At 38.3% G+C, this 20,578-nt stretch overlaps 2 protein-coding genes across 3 annotated transcripts in view; one reads left to right on the top strand and one right to left on the bottom strand.

Moving 5' to 3' along the window:
* GAS2 (growth arrest specific 2) overlaps window positions 1-12,299 on the top strand; it is a 72,905-nt gene extending 60,606 nt beyond the window's left edge. For both annotated transcript variants that reach the window (XM_008931749.3, XM_018083432.2), the window contains one exon: window positions 11,139-12,299. In XM_008931749.3, coding sequence (XP_008929997.1) covers window positions 11,139-11,357 — 219 coding nt within the window. In that variant the 3' untranslated portion in view covers window positions 11,358-12,299. The remainder of the gene's footprint in view (window positions 1-11,138) is intronic.
* Window positions 12,300-15,732: 3,433 nt separating this feature from the next.
* Window positions 15,733-20,578, bottom strand: part of SVIP (small VCP interacting protein) — a 6,642-nt gene continuing 1,796 nt past the window's right edge. The window contains exons 2-5 of the mRNA XM_018083429.2: window positions 20,469-20,548; window positions 19,918-19,968; window positions 17,900-18,013; window positions 15,733-17,103 (exon numbers count right to left, since the gene is read on the bottom strand). Coding sequence (XP_017938918.2) covers window positions 17,089-17,103; window positions 17,900-18,013; window positions 19,918-19,968; window positions 20,469-20,548 — 260 coding nt within the window. The 3' untranslated portion in view covers window positions 15,733-17,088. The remainder of the gene's footprint in view (window positions 17,104-17,899; window positions 18,014-19,917; window positions 19,969-20,468; window positions 20,549-20,578) is intronic.

Genomic DNA, 20,578 nt, shown 5'->3' with positions numbered 1-20,578 from the left:
CAACTGAAATCAATTTTGAATGCTGGGTAAATCAGAATACCTTAAGCATAATTTTAAAACTTCTGGGTCGTGATTTTTACCACTAAGAGAGATGTCAGCCTTTTTATTTCAATAGGGGGCAAAAGATGGTGATTTGGGGAAAATGGCCCACAGTGACAAATATTAGAAAGATCACAACTGCAGGGAGGTTATTGCTGGGTATTGCATTGGTATCCCTGAGGAGGGGGATGCACAGTAAAGGAAAAAATTAAGCATTTTAACTCTAGCTGCTGCCTTAATCTTGCACACACTCGAAAGTAGCTGTTTGAAGCAATTTGGAAGGTTAAAAGAAAAATAATCCAGGCAGAGTTAGGGAAACACAGAGGTTGCTGCAGGACAACAAGTGAAATCAATCTGTGCTGGACTTAAAACATCACTTACCACGTGCACATCCTGCCAGAGGCAGAGCAAGAAGGATTCTGTAGATGAAGATGTGGAGGGCTTTATTTGGTTGCTGGAGATATCTTCTTTTCTTTGGCTGTTTTGGGGCTGTTACTCGGGAAATTAGGAGAGACAGAACGAGTCTTGAGAAAATAGCTAGAAAACAGATGGTACTTTAGGGTTCATAAGAACATTTTCATGTACTTCTGCAGTGCCATAACACGAGTGTGTTCACATGCAACCCACGCACATTTGCATGGTGAAAGCCCAGATTCTCTGAATTCAGTGGCAAAATGTAAGTGAATAATCATTCTGTGCACAAATGCACTCTGTAAGTGACTTAACAGCCTTGAAGAAATGTAAGTTTGGAGAATCTTGATTCTCTGGGCAAAATTAATTCCTTTTGTACTTAGAGAGGTTTCTGTTTTAAATTTGTGCACAGTTTATAAATAGAACTCCTATTTCTTATTATATTCTGCCCCTCTAACTTATTCTCTAACACACTTAATTTTAGGAAGTGAGAGAGAATTGCCTCTTTATCTGCCTTTTTTTTTTTTAAGAGAAAATTTTCAGGGCTCCAAATGCTAATAGATTAACTATTATAATTAAGGAAATGATTTTTTAAATTTTTTTTTATTGAAAGGTAAGAGCCTTTTTCGTCTTTTTAAGCAATCACTCATCAATTTATTTAGCAGCCTCATGCTTATGTTTTTGAATCTTTTTTTCTGAAGGACAGTCTTCCCCTACCCCCTCTCATTCGACTTTGGTACATCTGGTTTTCCATATCTCCATCCAGAGACAGCATTTGCCAGTTTATACTTTCATTTACCCTCATAAGCACTGTCTGAGTTCTCTTCATGTATTTAATCTGTTTGCCACACCATCTCTTCTGCTGAGTGCTGCACGAAATACTTCTTATGAGTCAGTGCTGCAGCTTGAAGCAACTATTCTGAATAGTTGATATTGAATTTCTGTTCAATATCACACATTTCAGCTGATAGGGACTGGATCTTCCTTGTGGTTGACCCAGACATATGTGTCTGGAGGGGAAGCTACAAGAAAGTGTCACCCTTATTGCCCTCAGAGTCACCAGGTTATCACCCAAAGTTCGCAGGAACACACAGTCCCTTTACCTACAAATACCATTCTGAATGTGAATCCCATATCTAATTATTTTTCCTTGACATTATTCCTCTTTGTCCAAGACATAAAAGCCTTCACTTGTCAGAAATTTAGTTGTACTTAATGAACAGGAAATGTGTTTACCTCAGTCTGCATCTGTGTTGTTTCTCACACACGAAGTTCTCGCCTACACAGGATGCTTTTTTCAAACAGTAACCAAGGTTCCAGTGTTAATCAAGCACCAAACATGTACTATTCCCAAATGCTATAAAATTGTGTCAGACAGAAACTTAAATGTAAGGTTTGAGGGAAAATTTGATCGAGAACGAGCATCCCAAATGTCCAGATTCTCATGTGATTTTTTTTTTATCAGTACACATCCAAAGGTGTACCTTGATTTCAATTAGTCAGGCAGGAATATTTGGAATATTTCCTTCTGTTTTCATGCTGTAGCAGACCTATTGAAATAATTAGTTTCATTAAGTGCAATATTTGTGCTATAGTCAAATACACCTTATTTTGACCTTTCCCAATGCCTCCCTTTGTAGAAATGCTTTATGCAACTTTTCCTTAACTCCAGAGGTCAGTAGGCCAATTCCTGGCTGTTTCTGGGATACAAAGAGTGGCTGAGCTCCTGTGCATCAGTAGTTTATGTGATTATACCAAGCATATTCACTTCATCTCTTACTGTGCACAAATAGACAGAGGATGTTGCCTTTTTGCAATGTGAAAGGGAAAAATTTCCCCTTTCCTCACTTATCTCTTTTTCAGAAGGTGAGATGTTATTTCATGGCCTCTGAGTATCTTTAATGGTAGAATGACTGCAGAAATGCTCCCCCTCAAGCTGAGTCTTCTACCCTGATCAACTGATTGTTCTTCAGTGTCTCTGGCTTAATGAGATCTTTCCATTCACTTCACTGTGCCAGTGGATCATTCTTTGTTCCTATCCCATTCCTACAAGATTCTCAGTTTCCCCAACACTGCATTTTGTGTGTGTCTTTGTGCATATCTCAGGTCCTGATGTCAGGTATAATGTGCAGTTTTCTCTATCATTGCTCCATCATTTCAGTCTCTACCATCTCTTCTGCAGAACGTATGTCAGCTAAAAACCATCGCTGTGCTAGACCCCATCATTTATGGGACAGTGTTGTCAGTCCCACTTTCTGGTTTGTCCTTTGAGTCTTTAAGTTGTCTTTCAATATTTTCAGTAATGACTGTGAGTTGCCCAGAGATTTCCCTCCCTGTCCTTCATTATTCCGTGCCTTGCATCACTTTAGGGTGTCAGTGTGCTGCTTGATTCTTGCTTCCTCTCAGATGCCTGCAGAAAACAAACTTCCTTTCCCCTGCCTCTCAGGCACTGCTGTCTCTCACATTCCAGTGGGTGTTTCTGGGTCACCTGCTTGTTATCATCTCATTTCCACATCCTATTTTCTGCTTTCCCATTCTGTCACCACCCTGCTGTTGCTGCACTTCTCCTAATCCACAACTGCTGATCTTCTATCAACCCCTGTGTGTTGTTAGATTGGATTTACAGGAGTGCTGCTTTCAGCAATTGCTGTTGCCCCTTTTGGGAGGCTGTGTGCTGTCCTAGGGGGACCTTCTGCTGTTACATCAAATGGGAGGATCTTCTGGTGGGAGAAAACCACTGTAAACATGCTGTTTGCCTGCTCTCTGCTGTAAGGGGGGGGTCATGGTCCTAGTTATTCCCCTTGGATCGGATAAGCCATCTAACATCCTATTCATTCTTAGGCACCCTGTGTCTTCATGATAAAATATATGTTTCCTGCCTTCTTTCTGACCTCTATAAACCAGGATGCAGCTAAGAAGCCATCTCAGCTTCTCCATATCTGTACCTCCACGGGGGGAAAGCTCTAGGAACAATTTGTAAACTTTTCCCCCTTGGTGTTCGGTTTCTAACCTGATTACATGCTAGTTTGCTGAGCTGTGAGTAAATCTATGTCCATTTTTGTTTTCATTTCGTATTGCTTTGATGCTTGGGGAAGATTTGCCATAAGAGAGGAGCAGGCTTTAGCTCTATGCAAGGGTGAAAGGCAGAGGGTTGAGATACTTGTGAGCACTGTCCCCAGATTTCTAAAGGGTTATACCAGTCCCACTTGCCTTCCTGATAGGGGGAATTTACAATTATGTATGACTTATATGTCACTTAAGCAGCATTACAGCATTTTAACATAATGTGGATCATACCACCAAGGTATGTTAATATATGAAGTCTTTATTTTTGAGCTACAGCAGTCTGATTTCAGTGGAATCACTAGACACTTATTTTTTGTGCTTGTCTGTCTTCAGCACACATGTTTTCTGTTCCCAGTTGCATTACCAGCCCTGTGCTGGAAATGTAACATCTTGTAATAGTGTTTCATAAGCACTGTTAAAAAAAAAAAAAAAGAAAGATTTTTGACTGATAAGGTAGTTTAACAACTTGGGTAAGTATTGGAAAAATAAATTGAAAAGTTGTGAGGTGGAAATCTCAAATGAGGTCCAAAGATCCCCTAGCAGGAACTTGCTAATGGAATATAGAAGATTTGAAAAGAAACTGAGTCCCCAAGAGACAAAAGGCGTTCTCATTTCAAGTCAGCTTTACTTACCCTCTCTTTGCTTGGGTTTTTCACAGAAAGGAATGTTTTTGAGAATGGACACTAATGTCAGTTTAGAAACAGGAGAAATCAACGTGCAAGCAAAATGACCAATCAATTAATGAGGGTGAGTTGGGTGGAAGCAATTCATTTAATATTCTAAATGAAAGAGAGCTCTCTGCTGTGTGATTTTCTGAAGGAAAGCAGCTGACACTGTAATGCATCTTTTCATAGAAGTAGCTGTGAGATGAAAAGGGGACTGAGAGGGCTGCTTTGGTAGGAGTGGATTTAATTAACAAAGGACACAGTGGATAGGGTTTTAAAGCCCTTATCCTAGGGGCTTTTTTTTAAAAAAAAAAAAAAAGGAAAAAAACCCCACTTATTTTAGCAGAAGGGTCTGGTTCAGATTTCAGAAAACATAACCCAAAATACATTTTGAAGAATTGGACTTCCCATTGACTTCAGCATCAGTCACTTCCTGAAAATGTTGTGTAACTGGTCTCATTTGGTGCTGTTACAGTTCATTATGTTGCCTCTGAGACCTTTGGGTGCATATGTTAGTTAATCTGCTAGGAGACCAGAACTTAACTTATTAGCTCAGGTGGATCATTTTAATATCAATTTTGAAGCTTGCAAGCTTATGCTGCAAGTGTTATTAGTGGTTTTGTGACAAAGTAATACTGCTTCATGTTCCAAACACCTAACCCTTCACCAGCCAGTTTGCAAAACCCACCAAGAAATGATGTTTCAGGTCAGATTTGAATAAGCAGAGTACATGTAAGAAAATCTCCATACATCATCTGCCCAGGTTCTGTGCCAGGTTTTAAATTTATTGATTTCCAGTTTAATCCTTTTTTAAAAATAAATATTACCTTAATCAGAGAGGAGCATTGATCTCATTGATGTTAAACTTTTTTTCTTATTGGAACTAAACTAGTTTTGGCTTTTTTTTTTTCAATGGCAGATAGAAACACATACAAAGTCCTGCTAATTTTGGAGAAGGAATAGGAGACAAAAGTGTGTCTGTTATTGACACACCTCCAGAGAAAAGTACATCTTTACTTTATTTTTACATTTCCATTGCTACTTTATTTCAAAATGTATCACTAGGTTTAAGTGTGAAACAATAGGTAGTATCTATTTCATTTAATGCTATACTACAATATTACAATATAATAACAAGTTATAGTGCCTAATATTATATTTTATAATGATACTGTAAGCTGCTATCACTATACAAATCCTGAAGAATTTCTACATCATTTTTGAGACTCAACTATGGAATAGAAAAGTGACAAAAGTCTGGGTAGGAAAGAAAATTTAAATAAAACACAATTATAATTAAAGATTTCTTTCATAGGATAGTGAGTGTTAAAAGTATCTTTTGTCCACTAAACTTGACAAGTCTCTTGTTAAGTCTTAATTTATTCAAAGATAGGTGGTTTGGTTTTTTTTGAAGAGTAAGTCTTCTTTGAAGGAACAACAGTATCTGTGATAGATGATATGTTTGTTTAAAGCTGTCACTATATATAATATACTGCACCTCTGCCATTCCTTCTTTTATGTTTTGTACTGTAATTATAATGACAGTTTTTGCCTAGGAGAAACCCTCACTTACTTTAAACTTCAAAAGAGATAAGGTTAAGCTTAAAACCACTGTCTTTACTGGGGCTGACCTCCCAAATATAAGTCCTGTCTGCAGAGAGATATTTGTAGTCCTCTTTGATGGATTTTGTTTGCAGAGTGAAGTGACAGCCAAATTCTAAAAATGAGAAAAGTGGATAATTACCCCTGCCATTTTCTGTTTCATACTTTTAATATTTAAATAGCCTTTTGGGTATTTACACGTGCAAATGATTATTTAGATGCCTTGTGTATTTGCATACAGGAAGTCTGCTTGTTTATTTTCCACCATTATAATTATAGATATAATTATAGATAGATGGATAGATAAAAATATGTATAAAATCAGGAATGCTTACCTTCAGCTTGTTTTGGGAAGATAGACTTGAACCAATGAAGCTTATAGATCATTTATAAAGTATCATTCCATCCCACTCTTTTTTATGCAACACTTTGTAAGAGATTGTTTCAAGACATTAAGTGGATGCCTGTTAATGTGTTTGATACAGCCCACGATATAACATTAAAATAAAATTCTTTATAATTCAGAATGTTCATTCTAAAACTAGACTCTAGCACAGCTAGAATTATTGTGACAATGCTCTTGACATCTTATTTTCAGGCTTTTTCCAGCTAAGTGAGATTCATTTAGTGTGATTTACTACATGTAATTCCTGAAAATGAGAGGGAGATGTTAATCCAGTGAGCTGTCTGTTTTCCATGTCATTAGCACGGTGTCTGCAGAGAGGGGAAGTGCAGGCTCCTTTATTGTGGTTATAGAATGGCAACACAGAAACTCAGAGGTGGTCCGTAAACAAATCCATATGTAATGGCTGAAGTGATAGAAGTTGACTCATTTGGTACTTTTAAAACCAGTAGACAAAATCCAAAACAGTTTTGTATAATCTTATATCAAGAGGGGGGGCTTAGGCAAGATGTGACTTAATGAGGGATGACAAGGAAGAATGAGGAGTGTGTTTTTCCTGGTTTTCAGGTGGGGAAAAACTTATTTTCACTTATTTACCTCTAGGATAATTTAGTTTGGAAGGTACTAATATATTGCTCTCTGCCAAAATACACGTTAATAGACTGTAAGTAGATGACTTCAGTGTGGATGAATAATTAATACTGGAATTGGCTTACATAATTTCACTTTTTCAGATTTGCAGAGGTCAAGTTTAATTCAAATCCCCGAGATGTGCACTTAGGCACATAAGTGAGCTCTTAAAAGTCAAAAATAAGCCTTTTGTTTTTTATTACACTAAAACCTTTCTCTAAGAAGACAACACACACACATTCAATAACAAAGGAAGAATGTAAGCCAAGAAAAAGCATAGTTCCTTGTGTCCATAAGTGTGAGTCCTACATATGAAACAGCAGCAGTGCCCTTTTTAAAGTGTATGCTACAATGGCTGTAAACTTTTTAAAATTGGGCTATATCTAAATCCAACCTGACAGATGATTAAATCTGATCATACTGCAGGATTTTGCTATGAATTCTAGGATGAATTCTAGAAATGAAGTCGCTAATAAGCTGTTTTTAATGTCTGTAATTGTGGCTTGCAAGCAAATAATCAGAAGACTATTACACATTCAGTTGTTTTCAGGTCACTGAATTCTCAGGGAAGTAGAAAAACTTAATGTAGACTTTACATTCTGTCAGTCCCTAACACAGCCACAGGCTGCAAGTCCTCTCCTAACATCAGTTCTTCATTTCACAAGTAGGAAGAGAAAACCTACAGTGTCTTGTATGGAAGAGATGTTTCATGAGTATGTCCACATGAGCTGAGCCCCGTGGAATAAATTGTCATTATTTGACAATAAAATATTCTAAATACAGGCCCAGAGACTTGCTGGGGCAGGCTGGCAGCCCAGATCTGGGTCCCATTCCTGGTCTGAGGTTTGTATCCTGCTCTCACTTTTTTTGTTGTTGTTTTTTGGGTTTTTTTTTACTAAGAACTGTTCATGAATAATACTGAGTGTACCGTGTGTGTGTGACAGCACACAGCTATACCTACTGATGATAATGAGTCTAAGTGGCTTATATTCAGTAAAATTCAATGTATTCAGTTCTCTTTCCCAATTAATGTTTCACTTTTGGAACGTGAAATTTGTTTTTCACGGCCAAGGGTGTGAATCCCTACATTATTTTGCCAAACACTTTTGGATTTTCTAGTCAATATTCTCTCAGTATGTAGCCTACACTGTTTCTGAAGTTGGCCTAAAGTCACACCAACTATCTACATTTGCTTTAGGTTGCTGCATTTGGTTTCCAGAGCTCAGCCCAAGTTCCTTTCGAGTCGGTAGGATTTTTGTGTTGGCTTTTGCAGTACTTGGATCATATCCATAGTGTCTAATTCCTCCTCTTGCTTCTCCTCCCCTCCTGAAATACCCTGTAAGAAAGTTATAATCTGAAAAATAACAGTATTGGGCCAGATTGTCAGTTCCTATAAAACTGAATAGATTTATTTTTTTTTCAAGTCAGTAAAACTCTGCTCATTTAGATGAGCTTAATATCTTTACATACAGCCTAATATCACTTTAATAAGCCATCAAATCCTCTAAACTTATTTATGTGACAACCATAACCGGTCAGACTATATTTTACTTTGTCCTATATTTTACAAAGTCCGATGCAGTGAAATCTTAGTGTCACCTGACTTTTATCAACTATTTTCCTTGTTATTTCTGGATACAGCCCTGATGCCCACCAAAACAATCTGTCTCCCTCTGTGATGCTGTTACCTGGTCATCTGTTTTCTCATATGTTTGCTTCACCCTAGATTCAACTTAAAGACAGATTCTACAGAGAAGAGCTTCAGACACAACTGAAATAGTGAGATTTATGGCAATCATAAGCATATGTTGGATTTTATTTTTAGAAAGGATTTTCTTAGTTTCAGTTGGCTGGAGAATGGTGGGGAAATACATGTATGTCATGAATGTATTTACATTGATACTGACTGATAAAAGCTATTATTGCAGAATCCAACTTCTTATTTCTCAGAGATCTCATGCAATTGAATGGGTGAATTGGGTGGATCATAAAATCTCAGAAATTTCATCTTCAGCTGAAGTGTGTTGGGGAGGAAACTGCTTTTCCAGTTAGAAAGTAGAGCAAGTTATTTTATTTTTTTTTTCTTGGTAAGAAATCCTTTATACTTCTGTGAACCTGGAGCAATTATGAAGCTAGCAGAATTATTTTGGATTCATGCTGATGTTACTAACATCAAAATGTGACCATAGGAGTAAAATGGTGCATTTGTGGCACAGCACAGCATGAACAGTTGCTATATTTAGGATGTAGGAAAACCCAGTCGGCAGAAAGCAAGTACTGAATGAATTCTACAATAGTATAATAATACAAAGGAGAAGGAACAAAGAGGGGAAAGATAAAAGATGCATGTTTGACTTGAGCATCAGGAAATGGCATAGTTTGTCAGCACAATAGTCCCTAAGGGAAACTGGACCAAATATACTTTTTGCTAAGTTTCCATCTTAATCAAAAGTCCAGGTAATAGCTGCTCTTGGAAGGTGAACCCCCCTGTGACAATATATGGAAGATGAAATGCAGGCACATTCAACTCCTCCCCACAGCATCATCCCATATTGTACTGCACAGGTTGGACTCAAATTGTTTTAATGTGCAAAGTTTTTGGGGACAGTTCTCAAATGGGGTTTTTTTCAGGCATTCAAAGAGAAGAGAGTTGCTAAATAAAATTCTGCAAACTATTTTCTCAGAGCTCTGTCACCATTTGAACTGCAGTTTTCAAACTGGACGTAAAAACCATCTGCTTCTTTCATGATCTGTTTTCCAGGCTAAAGGCACGATTCAAATCTCATACCCTTGGTCAGGGTTCAAAACAAAGTCCTGAAACTAGAATACAGAGCTTGAGAGGAAAAGGTGTGATGGGCAAAGATGTGAGTGTGATTCTGCTTTCACACCAGTGTAAGTCTGGAGTAAAATCTCACCTGTGTAGAGCTGCACAACACCAAGCAGCAGCAGAGACTCAGTAGCTGGGAGTTATTAACTCACCTAAGAGTGCTTGAGCATCTTCTTGGGAGGGACCAGAAGTAACTTTATTTTCCAGTATCCATAAAACTGAATCGACTTCCCACGGCGGTTTCAGGTAAAAACCAAAATGCAGAAGGAAGAATTTCCTTGCATAAAAATGCTTTAAGTTAAAACTGTCAAATGAGATTTCATCTGCAGCTGCTTATTCAAATGAAGAGTTCCATTCCTTATAAACTTAACCTGATTTTCAAACTCTACTGTACAGCTGGCCATGCTTTCTTCATTCTAGGTGAATTGGTCTCCTTATGTCACAGAAATCAAAGAACATATTTTTAGGTTGAGGTCCAGTTTGTTGGTTGGAGTTTCTTTCAAGAATGAAATTTTTGCCTTTTATTATGTGTGATTTTGTTTAATTGAGGATGTTTCTTGTTTTGTTGTCTATGCTGTGTGTACTAATCTGAATTGTCCTGTGTTACAAAAGGTTTATGTGCCACGTAAGTCTCAACTGCAAATCCTGGCAGACCTCGGGGGCGTTTTGGGGCATGTTAGAAGACATCACCATATAGACATCACCGTAAATCCAAAATCAAACACCCAGGCTAGGTTAAACATCTTCTAGAATGCCTTTTACAGGACCAATTTTTAACTTCTGGTGCTAGGGCTAAATGTTTAGCATTTCATGAAATGTCCCAATCAAAGGATTTTTCAGTGTGGGATTTAGGATGTGGCTTCTATAGAATGTGCTGCTTTATGACGCCTCACTGCTATTTATTTGACTGTTTTACATTATTAGAATGTATTGTCAGCAAGACTAAATTGTTAAAAGTATTGGTACTTCATTTGATTAAACTTTTTTTCGTATTTTTAGAGATAGAGGAGGTTGTTTTGGTTGCTTGCCCCTCACTACTCCTTTAGATAGATCCTTATCCTATAAAGAAAAGCCAGTTTCAAGACATGTAAAATGGTGTCTTTACTAACATATTTTCAAAAAAATTAATCTGAAAATATTCATGTTGCCTGACATATTTCCACATGAAGAACAGGATCACTCCATGCTACAGGACTAGAAAAAACACGTAGCATTCATTTACATAAAACATGAAAATCTTTAGTTTAAAATACCGGCTCATTTTCTTACTTTTTTTTTTTTTTTAATTGACTTTTAGAATGCAAATAAAAACCACTACTGTTTCTTTTCCTTTTCCTTTTATTGCAAAGCAGACTACTAACATATGTTCTTGACTTTCATTTAAAGCAAGCACAGCAGAAAAAAAAAAACCAAAAACGTGATTTCTCACTGAACGGTTGCCTCTCAAGAGTTGTTTTGTTTTGTTTTTTTGTTTTTCCTGCCTACGTAATTTCAGATGCTGCACAACAAGCACGTGATGGTTCGTGTTGGAGGAGGCTGGGAGACTTTTGCAGGGTACTTACTGAAGCACGACCCGTGCCGAATGCTGCAGATCTCCCGAGTGGACGGCAAAACTTCTCCCATCCAGAGCAAGTCTCCGACCCTCAGGGACATGAATCCAGACAACTACCTGGTTGTTTCTGCCCATTACAAAACCAAGAAGGAGATTAAGTGAAATAAGCTTCTCATGTGTGAGTGGAACTCCATGTACGTAGGTCCAAATTATTTTCTCAAGTGTAGCGAATTTAGTTTATGCTTTTAAAAGGACTTTGGAAAATTTCAGACTGGAAATGGCAACCCATTTTGAAGATCTTTTGAACTGTAGAACTATTTATTTCTAGTACTGTATCTTTTATAGCAAATTACCCTTGATAGGCTAATTACTACAATCAGATAATAAATAGACATATATTTTTAGCCTAATTATTACTCTTTAATATGTGAATGTATACTTAGAGCTACATAAAGGAGTGGATCCTGTTAATGGAAGAAAATACACAATACACTTGTATGAAAATCTTATTACTTTGAATCCTTGACTGTTAGGCTAGTTGAAAAATATATATGCAGGTGGAAAATGGATATTTGTGGAAATTATTTGGTAATGCCTCTTGAAATGAAATAAAAAGTGACTATTTTTATGGTTTGCAACCTTTTCTTAATCAGTAGAATATAACGGCTTATTGCATGCCAAACGACTTCCCAAAGCCATTACTTTAAAAAAAAAAGAACAAAAAAGCCCAAGAAACCCCACCCCTCACCACCTTTTTACTCTTTAAAGCTGAAGAGGATGCTGTGTTAGAACTGTGTGTAGGTCCTTCCTGTCCCTCCAGAGCCACAGAACACTGCACTGTTCTTGGACATGAGCTTTTCCCTCCCCTTCTTTTTAATTTTGTCGGTCATGCCAAATGTGAAATATTCCTCAGTAGAGTGATTCACATTCTCATAAATCATTCACACACCTCTAAAGGCATACGTGGGCTTAGTTCATTATTTTGGCTACTTTTCTATGTTTATATTTGGTAATTTATGTGCCTTTTAATGTCCTAGAAAAATAATTTTGTAGGATTATTTCACTGACTGTATAAATTTACAAATGAAATAAATTTTTTTAAAATACTCATACATTTTGAAAGTCTTATTTATTTGTAATCTGTCATCCTCCCTTTGCTTCCTACTGACCAGATGCTTACAATATACTATACTGCTTGCTGCCCTAATAATGAGCTACACAAAGAAAGGGGCAAGCAGATAGCACAGAAATACCCAAATTTTATTGAAAATTAATTTTCCTTTGCAGGGAAACAAAACATTCAAAGCTATATATTTTATTAGTACTGATTGGTGTTTTTCTCTATTTTCTGATGTTTAATTTTAAAACATGCCTCTTATGATCTGCTCCTGTGGTCTTTAAAATTAACAGCAGAATGTCTGCAGGCTAGAATCAAGACTGTCTTTCATGTTCCATGCCTTATTAAAATCAGCATGTTGTATCTCACTCCTGTGGAACAGGCACAGTTCACCATCTAGAAATATCTGCTAAATACAAACAGTTCACAACTGCTTGGTGCAGCAGGACATAATTCCAAACAGGTTTTCAGAAAGAAAAGACACAGCCTTTTATTCTTATTTTGAGACGCTTTCTAGGAAGATTAAACATATATCCAAGCAGTAAATCCTTTGAAAAGCCCATAGGAAGGCCCAGTTGTCACTGCCCTTATGGCAGCAGAACACAGACCACAAGCAACATCACTTTTTTAAAAAAAAGCTGGGCAGCTGAAAAATGTCAGGATCTTAATATAAGCATTGAGAGATCTGTTTTCAAATGAACAGGGGGGGGGGGAAAAATCACTCCTGAAAGTGTGAGACGTTTATTTTGAAATAATTAGTTGGATTTCACAGAATCGTAGAATTGTTAAGGTTTGAAAAGACCTCCAGGATCATCAAGTCTAACCTTTATTTCCATCATCCAAGACTAAGTTTGCATTGCTGTTATGTTGGGGTTTTTTAAATATTTGAAGGGGTTTACACATTAATAAATCAAGAGCAGATAATGATAAGAAAGGTATTCCTAGTTTTATCCAAACCAAGATTTTAAACTAAACATGAACTGCTTTGCATGCTTGGACTGTAGCTATCAATATAGTCTTTTTTGATTCAGGGTACTCAAAAATCTTTTTTTTTAAAAAATCATCTCATTAAAACAAGTCCTGGATTAAAACTTCAATTTTGCCAGTTCCAGAATGGAAATTTATATGGATCTATAAAGGATTTAAGTACTGCCACTACCACCTAATCTGTGTAAAAAAGGTAGGACTTACTGCATTTGACTGCATTGGTGTGGGTGTGGATAACAGAGGAGGAAATTAAAGCAGGAGCATCCATAAAGCAAACAAAATTTAAAAAATGCAGTAAGCTGGTTAGCACTGGAAGAAGGGGTTGGAGTTAAGGCCTCTTCTCAAAGGCCTTGTAGACCAAACCTCATGGGAGCTCCAGCTGGCTGTGAATAAACTGTGCTAAACCTCGAGACAGATAAATTATGGGAGATTACTTGTGAAAAACATTATTATTGTATAATGTCAAATATGCCTCACCATGCTGGAAGGCATTCAGAATTAGTCTGGAAATGTAACTGTAACATCTGTTATTGCTTGTTTTAGGAAGTAGCTTCTGTCACCTTGCTGTTCATGTATTACCTGGAGGTTTTCTTCCAAGTAGGATTATTTACATCACTGATTGAGGATAGTTTTTTTTCATACCTGTATTATAGTGATAATTGCTTGTTCCTTTGCATTACCACCTTTTTTTCTAACAGCAATTTAAAGAAGATATGTAAAATCCGTGGTAGCTAGCTCAAGGGCTGCTGGTGGAGCTGAGAGAAATGAAGAGGCAGAATGTGTGTGGGAAGGTACAGCAAGCTCCTTGTAACTTAAGACCCAACACTGAATTCATTACACATGTTCATTTTAGATCTGGAAGATGAGCTGTTTGCCACACTACAACATGCATCTGCTGGAAATGCTGACAAGGGTTTGGCTCTTTTTGGGCTCACTCTTTGTACTGCTCCGTTGGCTGCTGCCCTGCAGTACCTAACAGGTACAGTGCTGCTTCTTTGCTCTTTCTCCTGCTTTCTTAGCCTGTGGTATGTTATCTAAAATAAGGTGGAACAAACAGGTGGGATCAAGCAAATGTTTATGGGCTGGACAGGTTTGCCCAGAAACTGCTGGCACCACTCGTGCCTGATGAGCTGTGTCCCAGGAATTCAGTCTGTCACTGCCAAATCCACATTTGAAGTCACCTGTGATCCTCAGGGCCCACTGTGGTGCCACCCACCCTGTGTCTCCCCAAACTTCAGGATGTTCTGCTCTGAACACTCTGTCTCTGGCACAAGCAGTGTATTTTAACAATATGCAGCAGCAGATGGTCTCACTTGCTGTTACTGCAGCAAAGACAATGCCATCACAGTCATGGAGAGTCAGCCTTTCATTCCAGCTTACCAGCACTGGGCTTTGCCTGCCAGGAGTTTTTGAAGCGATCTGCGAGACGATGCTTTCAGAAGATGAAGAAGAAAAAAAAAAAGGAATAGTCCTACTGTCAATGGTCTAGATAATCTACATGAAAAGGTGCATTTTAACAACCTCTGAGGTGAATTAAACATCTAGGATTGGGGGGAACAAGGACAAATTCCTACTGTGTTTCATATTTGTTTAGTGCAGCACTAAGAAGGAGAGGGAAGACATCTACAGGGAGAGAGCAGCTCTAATCTACAGAGCTCTCAGCCTTGCTGTTCAATGGTACAGTTCAGGTACCTATTGCTTGTACACTACTGAACTGCAGTATTTACTGCAGTTAATGTTACCCCATAACTTAAACCAACAGCAAGTGCTTTTATTTACCCATATAACATCCCAGATTCAGTTGAGCCTGGCCACTTGGACAGTTAGTTGTATATGTTATAGGAACTTCCTTTAAAATAGCTTTTTGTAATCTAGAACTACACACTCCCAAATCTTCTGATGGGTTTTGTAGCTGTGGGAATGAATTTGAATTTCAAAACAAGGACTCCTGCGAAGCACAGATATCTCTGGATTTCACAGGCAGGAGGGGAGAGAGAAGAGCAGGAACTGTGACTGGTTGCATGAGGTTACTGCAGTGGCTTTACATGAAAGTGTTCATGGTACTAATGCAAGCACAGACTTGTCATCCAAGCCCCTGCTGTATGACTGAGCACAAGAGACTGATGGTTATTTGCTCCCCTTGCAGATCTGGGGGAGCAGGATGACAGAGAATGAAGAGGAAAATGTATTAAGCCTGAAACATCCCAAGTGACCAACTAAGCACAAGTGCTGCTTAAATGTCTTCACATGACCTACTGTCCTGTTAAGATTGAAATTCACATTTCAAATTAAGGTTTAGTGTATTTTATTATAATTCAATGCATTTTCACTAGACTTAAAAAAAAAAAAATTGCTATGACCAGTTAATATAATGAAGAGAGCAAGTGCCAGCAACCAAAGGAAAATGAAGGCATTCTTCTGCCAAGGACACAGTTTTTTTCAGCCCAAACATCACTTTATTAATATTGAAAAGTCTCCCTCTTCTCAACTCCATTCTGAAGGCTAAGCCAGGAAACTCATTGTGTCAGGACTGCGCTCCTAGGACAGCATCAGACACTACTGAGAGAGGTAAAAGATGAAATACATAGTTCAAGGGGGGGGAAAAAGAGCCTCTACAGTGTAAAGTAGGTCAGAAATGGGGCCAGTGCAGTACTGAGTCCATGCATAATGCTCTCTGGGAAAAAAAGAAGAGCTGGATCCTTAGTGTTTTATCATGTTCCAACAAACTCCCCTCCTCTATCAAGGCAGTAGCTGGAGCACTAGTTTGAAAGTCTAATTGTAACACATAATTCAGGTAGCTCTAAATAGGCAATGGTAGCTTCGTGTTTGGGAAAGGGATTATAGACACTGCTGAATACAGAGTACTTAGAAAAGGTTTCTGCATCATAACAAGTCCACCTATGCGGTGCAGAAATTTTAGGAAATGAACCGTCCAACAGATTATGCAGGAACTGTTTTCCTGTTTGTTTTCCAGAATTCTGAGAAGGGCAGCACTGCCCTCTTGTGGTAATAAAGGAGAACAATTAATAATAAGATTTTTAATGTTTAACTTCCACAACTCATTATAAATACTTACAGACTCAAATTCACATCAGAAAAATGAGGAGAACAATAATTAAGCTCATAATAAAACAGCGTTCTTGATCTATGTATACAGGATCTGTAAAGGTTTCTATTTTTTTAACTGGTAACAAAATGATTCTATTTGTAAGGACTCACCATGAACCTGCTTTTCTTTGTTTTGAAAAAGGCACTAAATTCTAAGCATTTCAAAAGTCATTAGGAAACGAAAGAGAAATGCTGTCACCTGCATATTCAAATATATATATATATTTATGAACAACTTTCTACATGAGGACTTGGAGCTTATTGAAGAGCTTGAAATAAGCATCAAAACCAACGCGTGGGAACCTGAGCTGTGCCTAGGCCAGTCATATATAGACAGACAGACAGACAGACAGACATCAGCTGACCAGACAGCACACACATACTGACCGACTGCAGGTAAGGAGGCCACTTCCAGGTGAGAAAACCCATCTCACTCCTTTGACAGGGAAGCAATAAAACATGCACAAACAAACAAACAAACAAAATTGGCAAAACCTTAGTGTTCAGAGTTAGTTCTTAAGATTTTTAGTGAATGTTTCCACACGTTGTCCCACAATGGCAAAGTACTGCTGAGTCTTCATATGGAAACAGCAAAAGCCACATTATGAGCAGGTGCCACTTGGCTGCAGAAACTGGCAAGTTATGGGCAATAGAAGTCCTCTTCTCTTCAGAAGCCACGTGTTATCCCACCTGCCACTAAAGACACAAACAGCAAAACACCACACGTTTGTATGAAGATAGGGAAAAGAAAGGAAAAAACCCAACCAACCGACCACCACAAGGTTGTCCAACTGCAATAAATTCTACAATAAAACACCTTTTATACCCAGCAGGTGAGGGACATGCAGCGTACCAGTGGCATCTTACAAAGACTCCTGCCTCCTGAGTCAAAAACAGCAATGAGGGTGAAAGATGAAGGCTTGGGAAGCTTGAGTTTCAATGATCAGATTGAATTCTCTGTTGCTTTAGAGAAGTTATAATTCTTCATTAAATCTCTGCCTGGCCTTCTGAGGGAAAGTTTACATTAGAACAGCAGTGATAGTGAAGTTCATCCATATTTATGCCAACACTGCATGTTTCTTTTTTAAAGAGACAGAGATACATGAAACCCAAGGCCATCTCCCTACTTAGTTCAAATGCTTTCTATAAACTCTCAGAGAAGAGAGACATCTCAACCAGCATTGAAAAGGGACATAGAATACAGGACAACACACTGATGAGGTCCATAGTGCTGAGAAACATGTAAAATTGATGCATCACAGATGCAGAAAACAGTGGAGAGGAAAAAAAAAACAACCTCTCTGCCATCCCTGCTGTGTTTGTATCCCAGTAATGAAGTCTCATTAAGGACACTGCATGATAATGACATGGGAAATACCTCCATTTCTACTCAATTTCCCTTCCTCTTGGTTTTTCCTCAAGTTATTCAGCCTTGTACATGACAAAACAGGATTTTCTCAGTTGAATCACACTGTTTCTTCTTGAAACTTACTCTCAGCCCTCCTTCTCCTCCAGGACGTGAAGCTGCCATTCTTTTTTCTATTTCTTCCTGTTTCTTTTTCTTCTGCTCTACAGAGTAAGCATTCTTAATACCTCGAGAGGAAGCCTGGGAGAAAACACACTTGGGTAAGACCAAGTTAGCTATTTTTCTGGGGAGAAAACAAAACTGCAAGTCTTGGCAACACCGTTTTGTGAACTGTGGTTTGTGTGAAAAGACTGAAACATTTAGTAATGATATCATCACATCAAGGTAGCCCTTTTAGGATACTGCCTCATAGGTAAGTGAGGGTGTTTTGTTTCATATTGTTATTACATCCAGGTGAATATATTTAATGCAATTACAGGTACCTGCTCTGCATCCACAGATGCAGAACCAGAACCTCTGTTCCCAAAAGTCCACAGATTTGTAGTCTGTGGTTTTTCCAGTGTCAGGGCCTACGCTTGCCCTCACAAACAGGGGAGAAAAGAGGTTGTGCTAGTAGTGCTAGCCCAGGCTGTGAAGAAATTCAACTTTCAAATTGTGATCTGTGAGAAATAACCTATGTGAGAGTCTACCCTTCAAACTTTCAAATTGTGATCTGTGAGAAATAACCTGTGTGAGAGTCTACCCTTCAAACTTTCATAGGCTGTGTGGATAGCAGGAATACAGATGAAAAACCTGTTAACTGTTTCACATCCTTGTGGTGACTGACTGCCTTTTAGGAAACTGGTCTTCCAAGTGAGTCAGGTACCCAAACTGTCTACAGCACCCTAAAAGGAAGAACAGCTCACAGGACTTCAGACTGGATAATGAGCAGTTAAGAAGCATTTACAGGAAAACACTAAGCAGAGAAAGACATCTCCATTACCCAACATTCAGAGGCTAAAATGCTCTCAAAGATAGCAATGAAAAATCCTGGTAGATGTTTTATCTCTTTGTCTTTCAAGAAAACAAAAAAAGTAAGACAGTGTGATACTTCTGGTTTTCTTTAGCAGCCTAACAGGTCCTACAAAACTTCAAGGTCATCCACAACCCAAGTTGCTTCATTTTTCCTTTCCCTTTAGCCAGTTAAGAGCTAGGTATTTCCTACAGTTATGCTTAAAAACCCCTTTGTGATTGAAACCCATCTGTGATTAAAATTAACATGTGGATTGCTTTTAGTACATAGTATGAAACAAAATCAAGAGTTTTTAAAGGACTCTAAAGCATCACTCAGCCTTTGCTTCAGTTATTTACCAAACTCTCTTCAAACAAGGCCAACACAGTCCCCATGATCAATAGTCGATTTCTAATTCAATATTTAAATGTCACTGACATTCATATAAATAACACATTCATTTCTCTTCACAGTTCAGCTGTGGTCTCTGAGATACACCATTCAAAATCTACAATAAGTAAAGAGTTTATTTATAAGCTTTTTTGGGAGGTATGGAAGGAAAAAAAACAGACTGGCTAGTTTTATGGTCTGCTAGAACATTTGCATCCTACCTTTTCTAACTTTAAAGGTACTGAAGGAGTTAAAGCTTAGCAACGTAAAAATATAGAAGAGTAAGTTCATACTAAGTCTTTGCAGGAGTTTGAGCTGATAAACATGCTCAAACTGTTGCCATGTTGATAAACTGAAGTTGCAAGTGCATATAACTGGCAATTTTTTAAGAAGTACAAACAACTGTTTGACTGCTCTGGTTTGAAATATTTCTCAGTCTCTTGTTTTGAAGTCTCAGAACGAGGAAAAAATAGTGTTGAACTTGAACTTTCAATTCTTAGGTTGTTTTTTTTTAATTACCATAAAACTTCTCCCATCCAAACAAACTTAAGTTACCTTGCAATGGTCTTTGAGCATCTACCTAGCTGTGAAACTCTTTATATATATATATATATATAAAGGTACAAAAGACATTAATAATACTAGGACATTATTTAGTGACAAATCCCACAATCCAAACATGACATCCAGTATTCCCACAGAAGTCCCAGCTCTTTTCCCCATAAAAAGTAATTTGAATAAATGGCATTTTATCAGACGTTACCTCCATCTGCCTCTTTTCAGCAGCTTCTGCTAGCTGTCTTCTTTTTATTTCCTAAATAAAATGTTAAAGACAGTGAAATTCTATTCCAATACAGTCTGTGCACTTTTTTTTTAAGTCTTAATTTTTAAGCATGACTCAAATCTGTAATGCGAACTGCCACTAAATGTCAACCTCAAGTCAATTAGCATCATCCTTCCCTCCACCGCCAGTCGGCAAGAACGAAGTGTTTTCAGTGACTAATATGCCAGAAGAGCAGCTGCTGGCACATTTACCGCCCAACCCCACCAGAAATCATTATTCGGCTTGTCTGGATCACGCCTTCGCTCCAAAAACCCAGGCCGGGCTGAGAAGGCGCGCAGTGTGCATCCTTTCGGGAGTCTGGAAGGGGGAACCCTCGCTCTTCCAGGCAGTTTGGAAGGGGGAACCCTCGCTCTTCCAGGCAGTTTGGAAGGGGGAACCCTCGCTCTTCCAGGCCAAAGGGGCTCCCCTTCTTCTCCCCCACGACATCCCGAGCCGAGGGGCACAGAGCTCAGAGGAGGGCTCTTACCCACCCAGCGACAGCCAACGCCACCCGGTGCAGGGCAGGTAGAAGCGAGCACCACTACGCACTGAGGAGATAAGCCCAATCCTTCTCATTTCTCGTTAAAATGTGGGTCGGACT

Source organism: Manacus vitellinus, unplaced genomic scaffold (genome assembly GCF_001715985.3).
Source record: "Manacus vitellinus isolate BGI_N305 unplaced genomic scaffold, ASM171598v3 scaffold_63_pilon, whole genome shotgun sequence".
Taxonomy (NCBI): domain Eukaryota; kingdom Metazoa; phylum Chordata; class Aves; order Passeriformes; family Pipridae; genus Manacus; species Manacus vitellinus.
The sequence above is the reverse complement of the archived record's forward strand: the minus strand, read 5'-3'. Positions and strand labels throughout refer to the sequence as shown.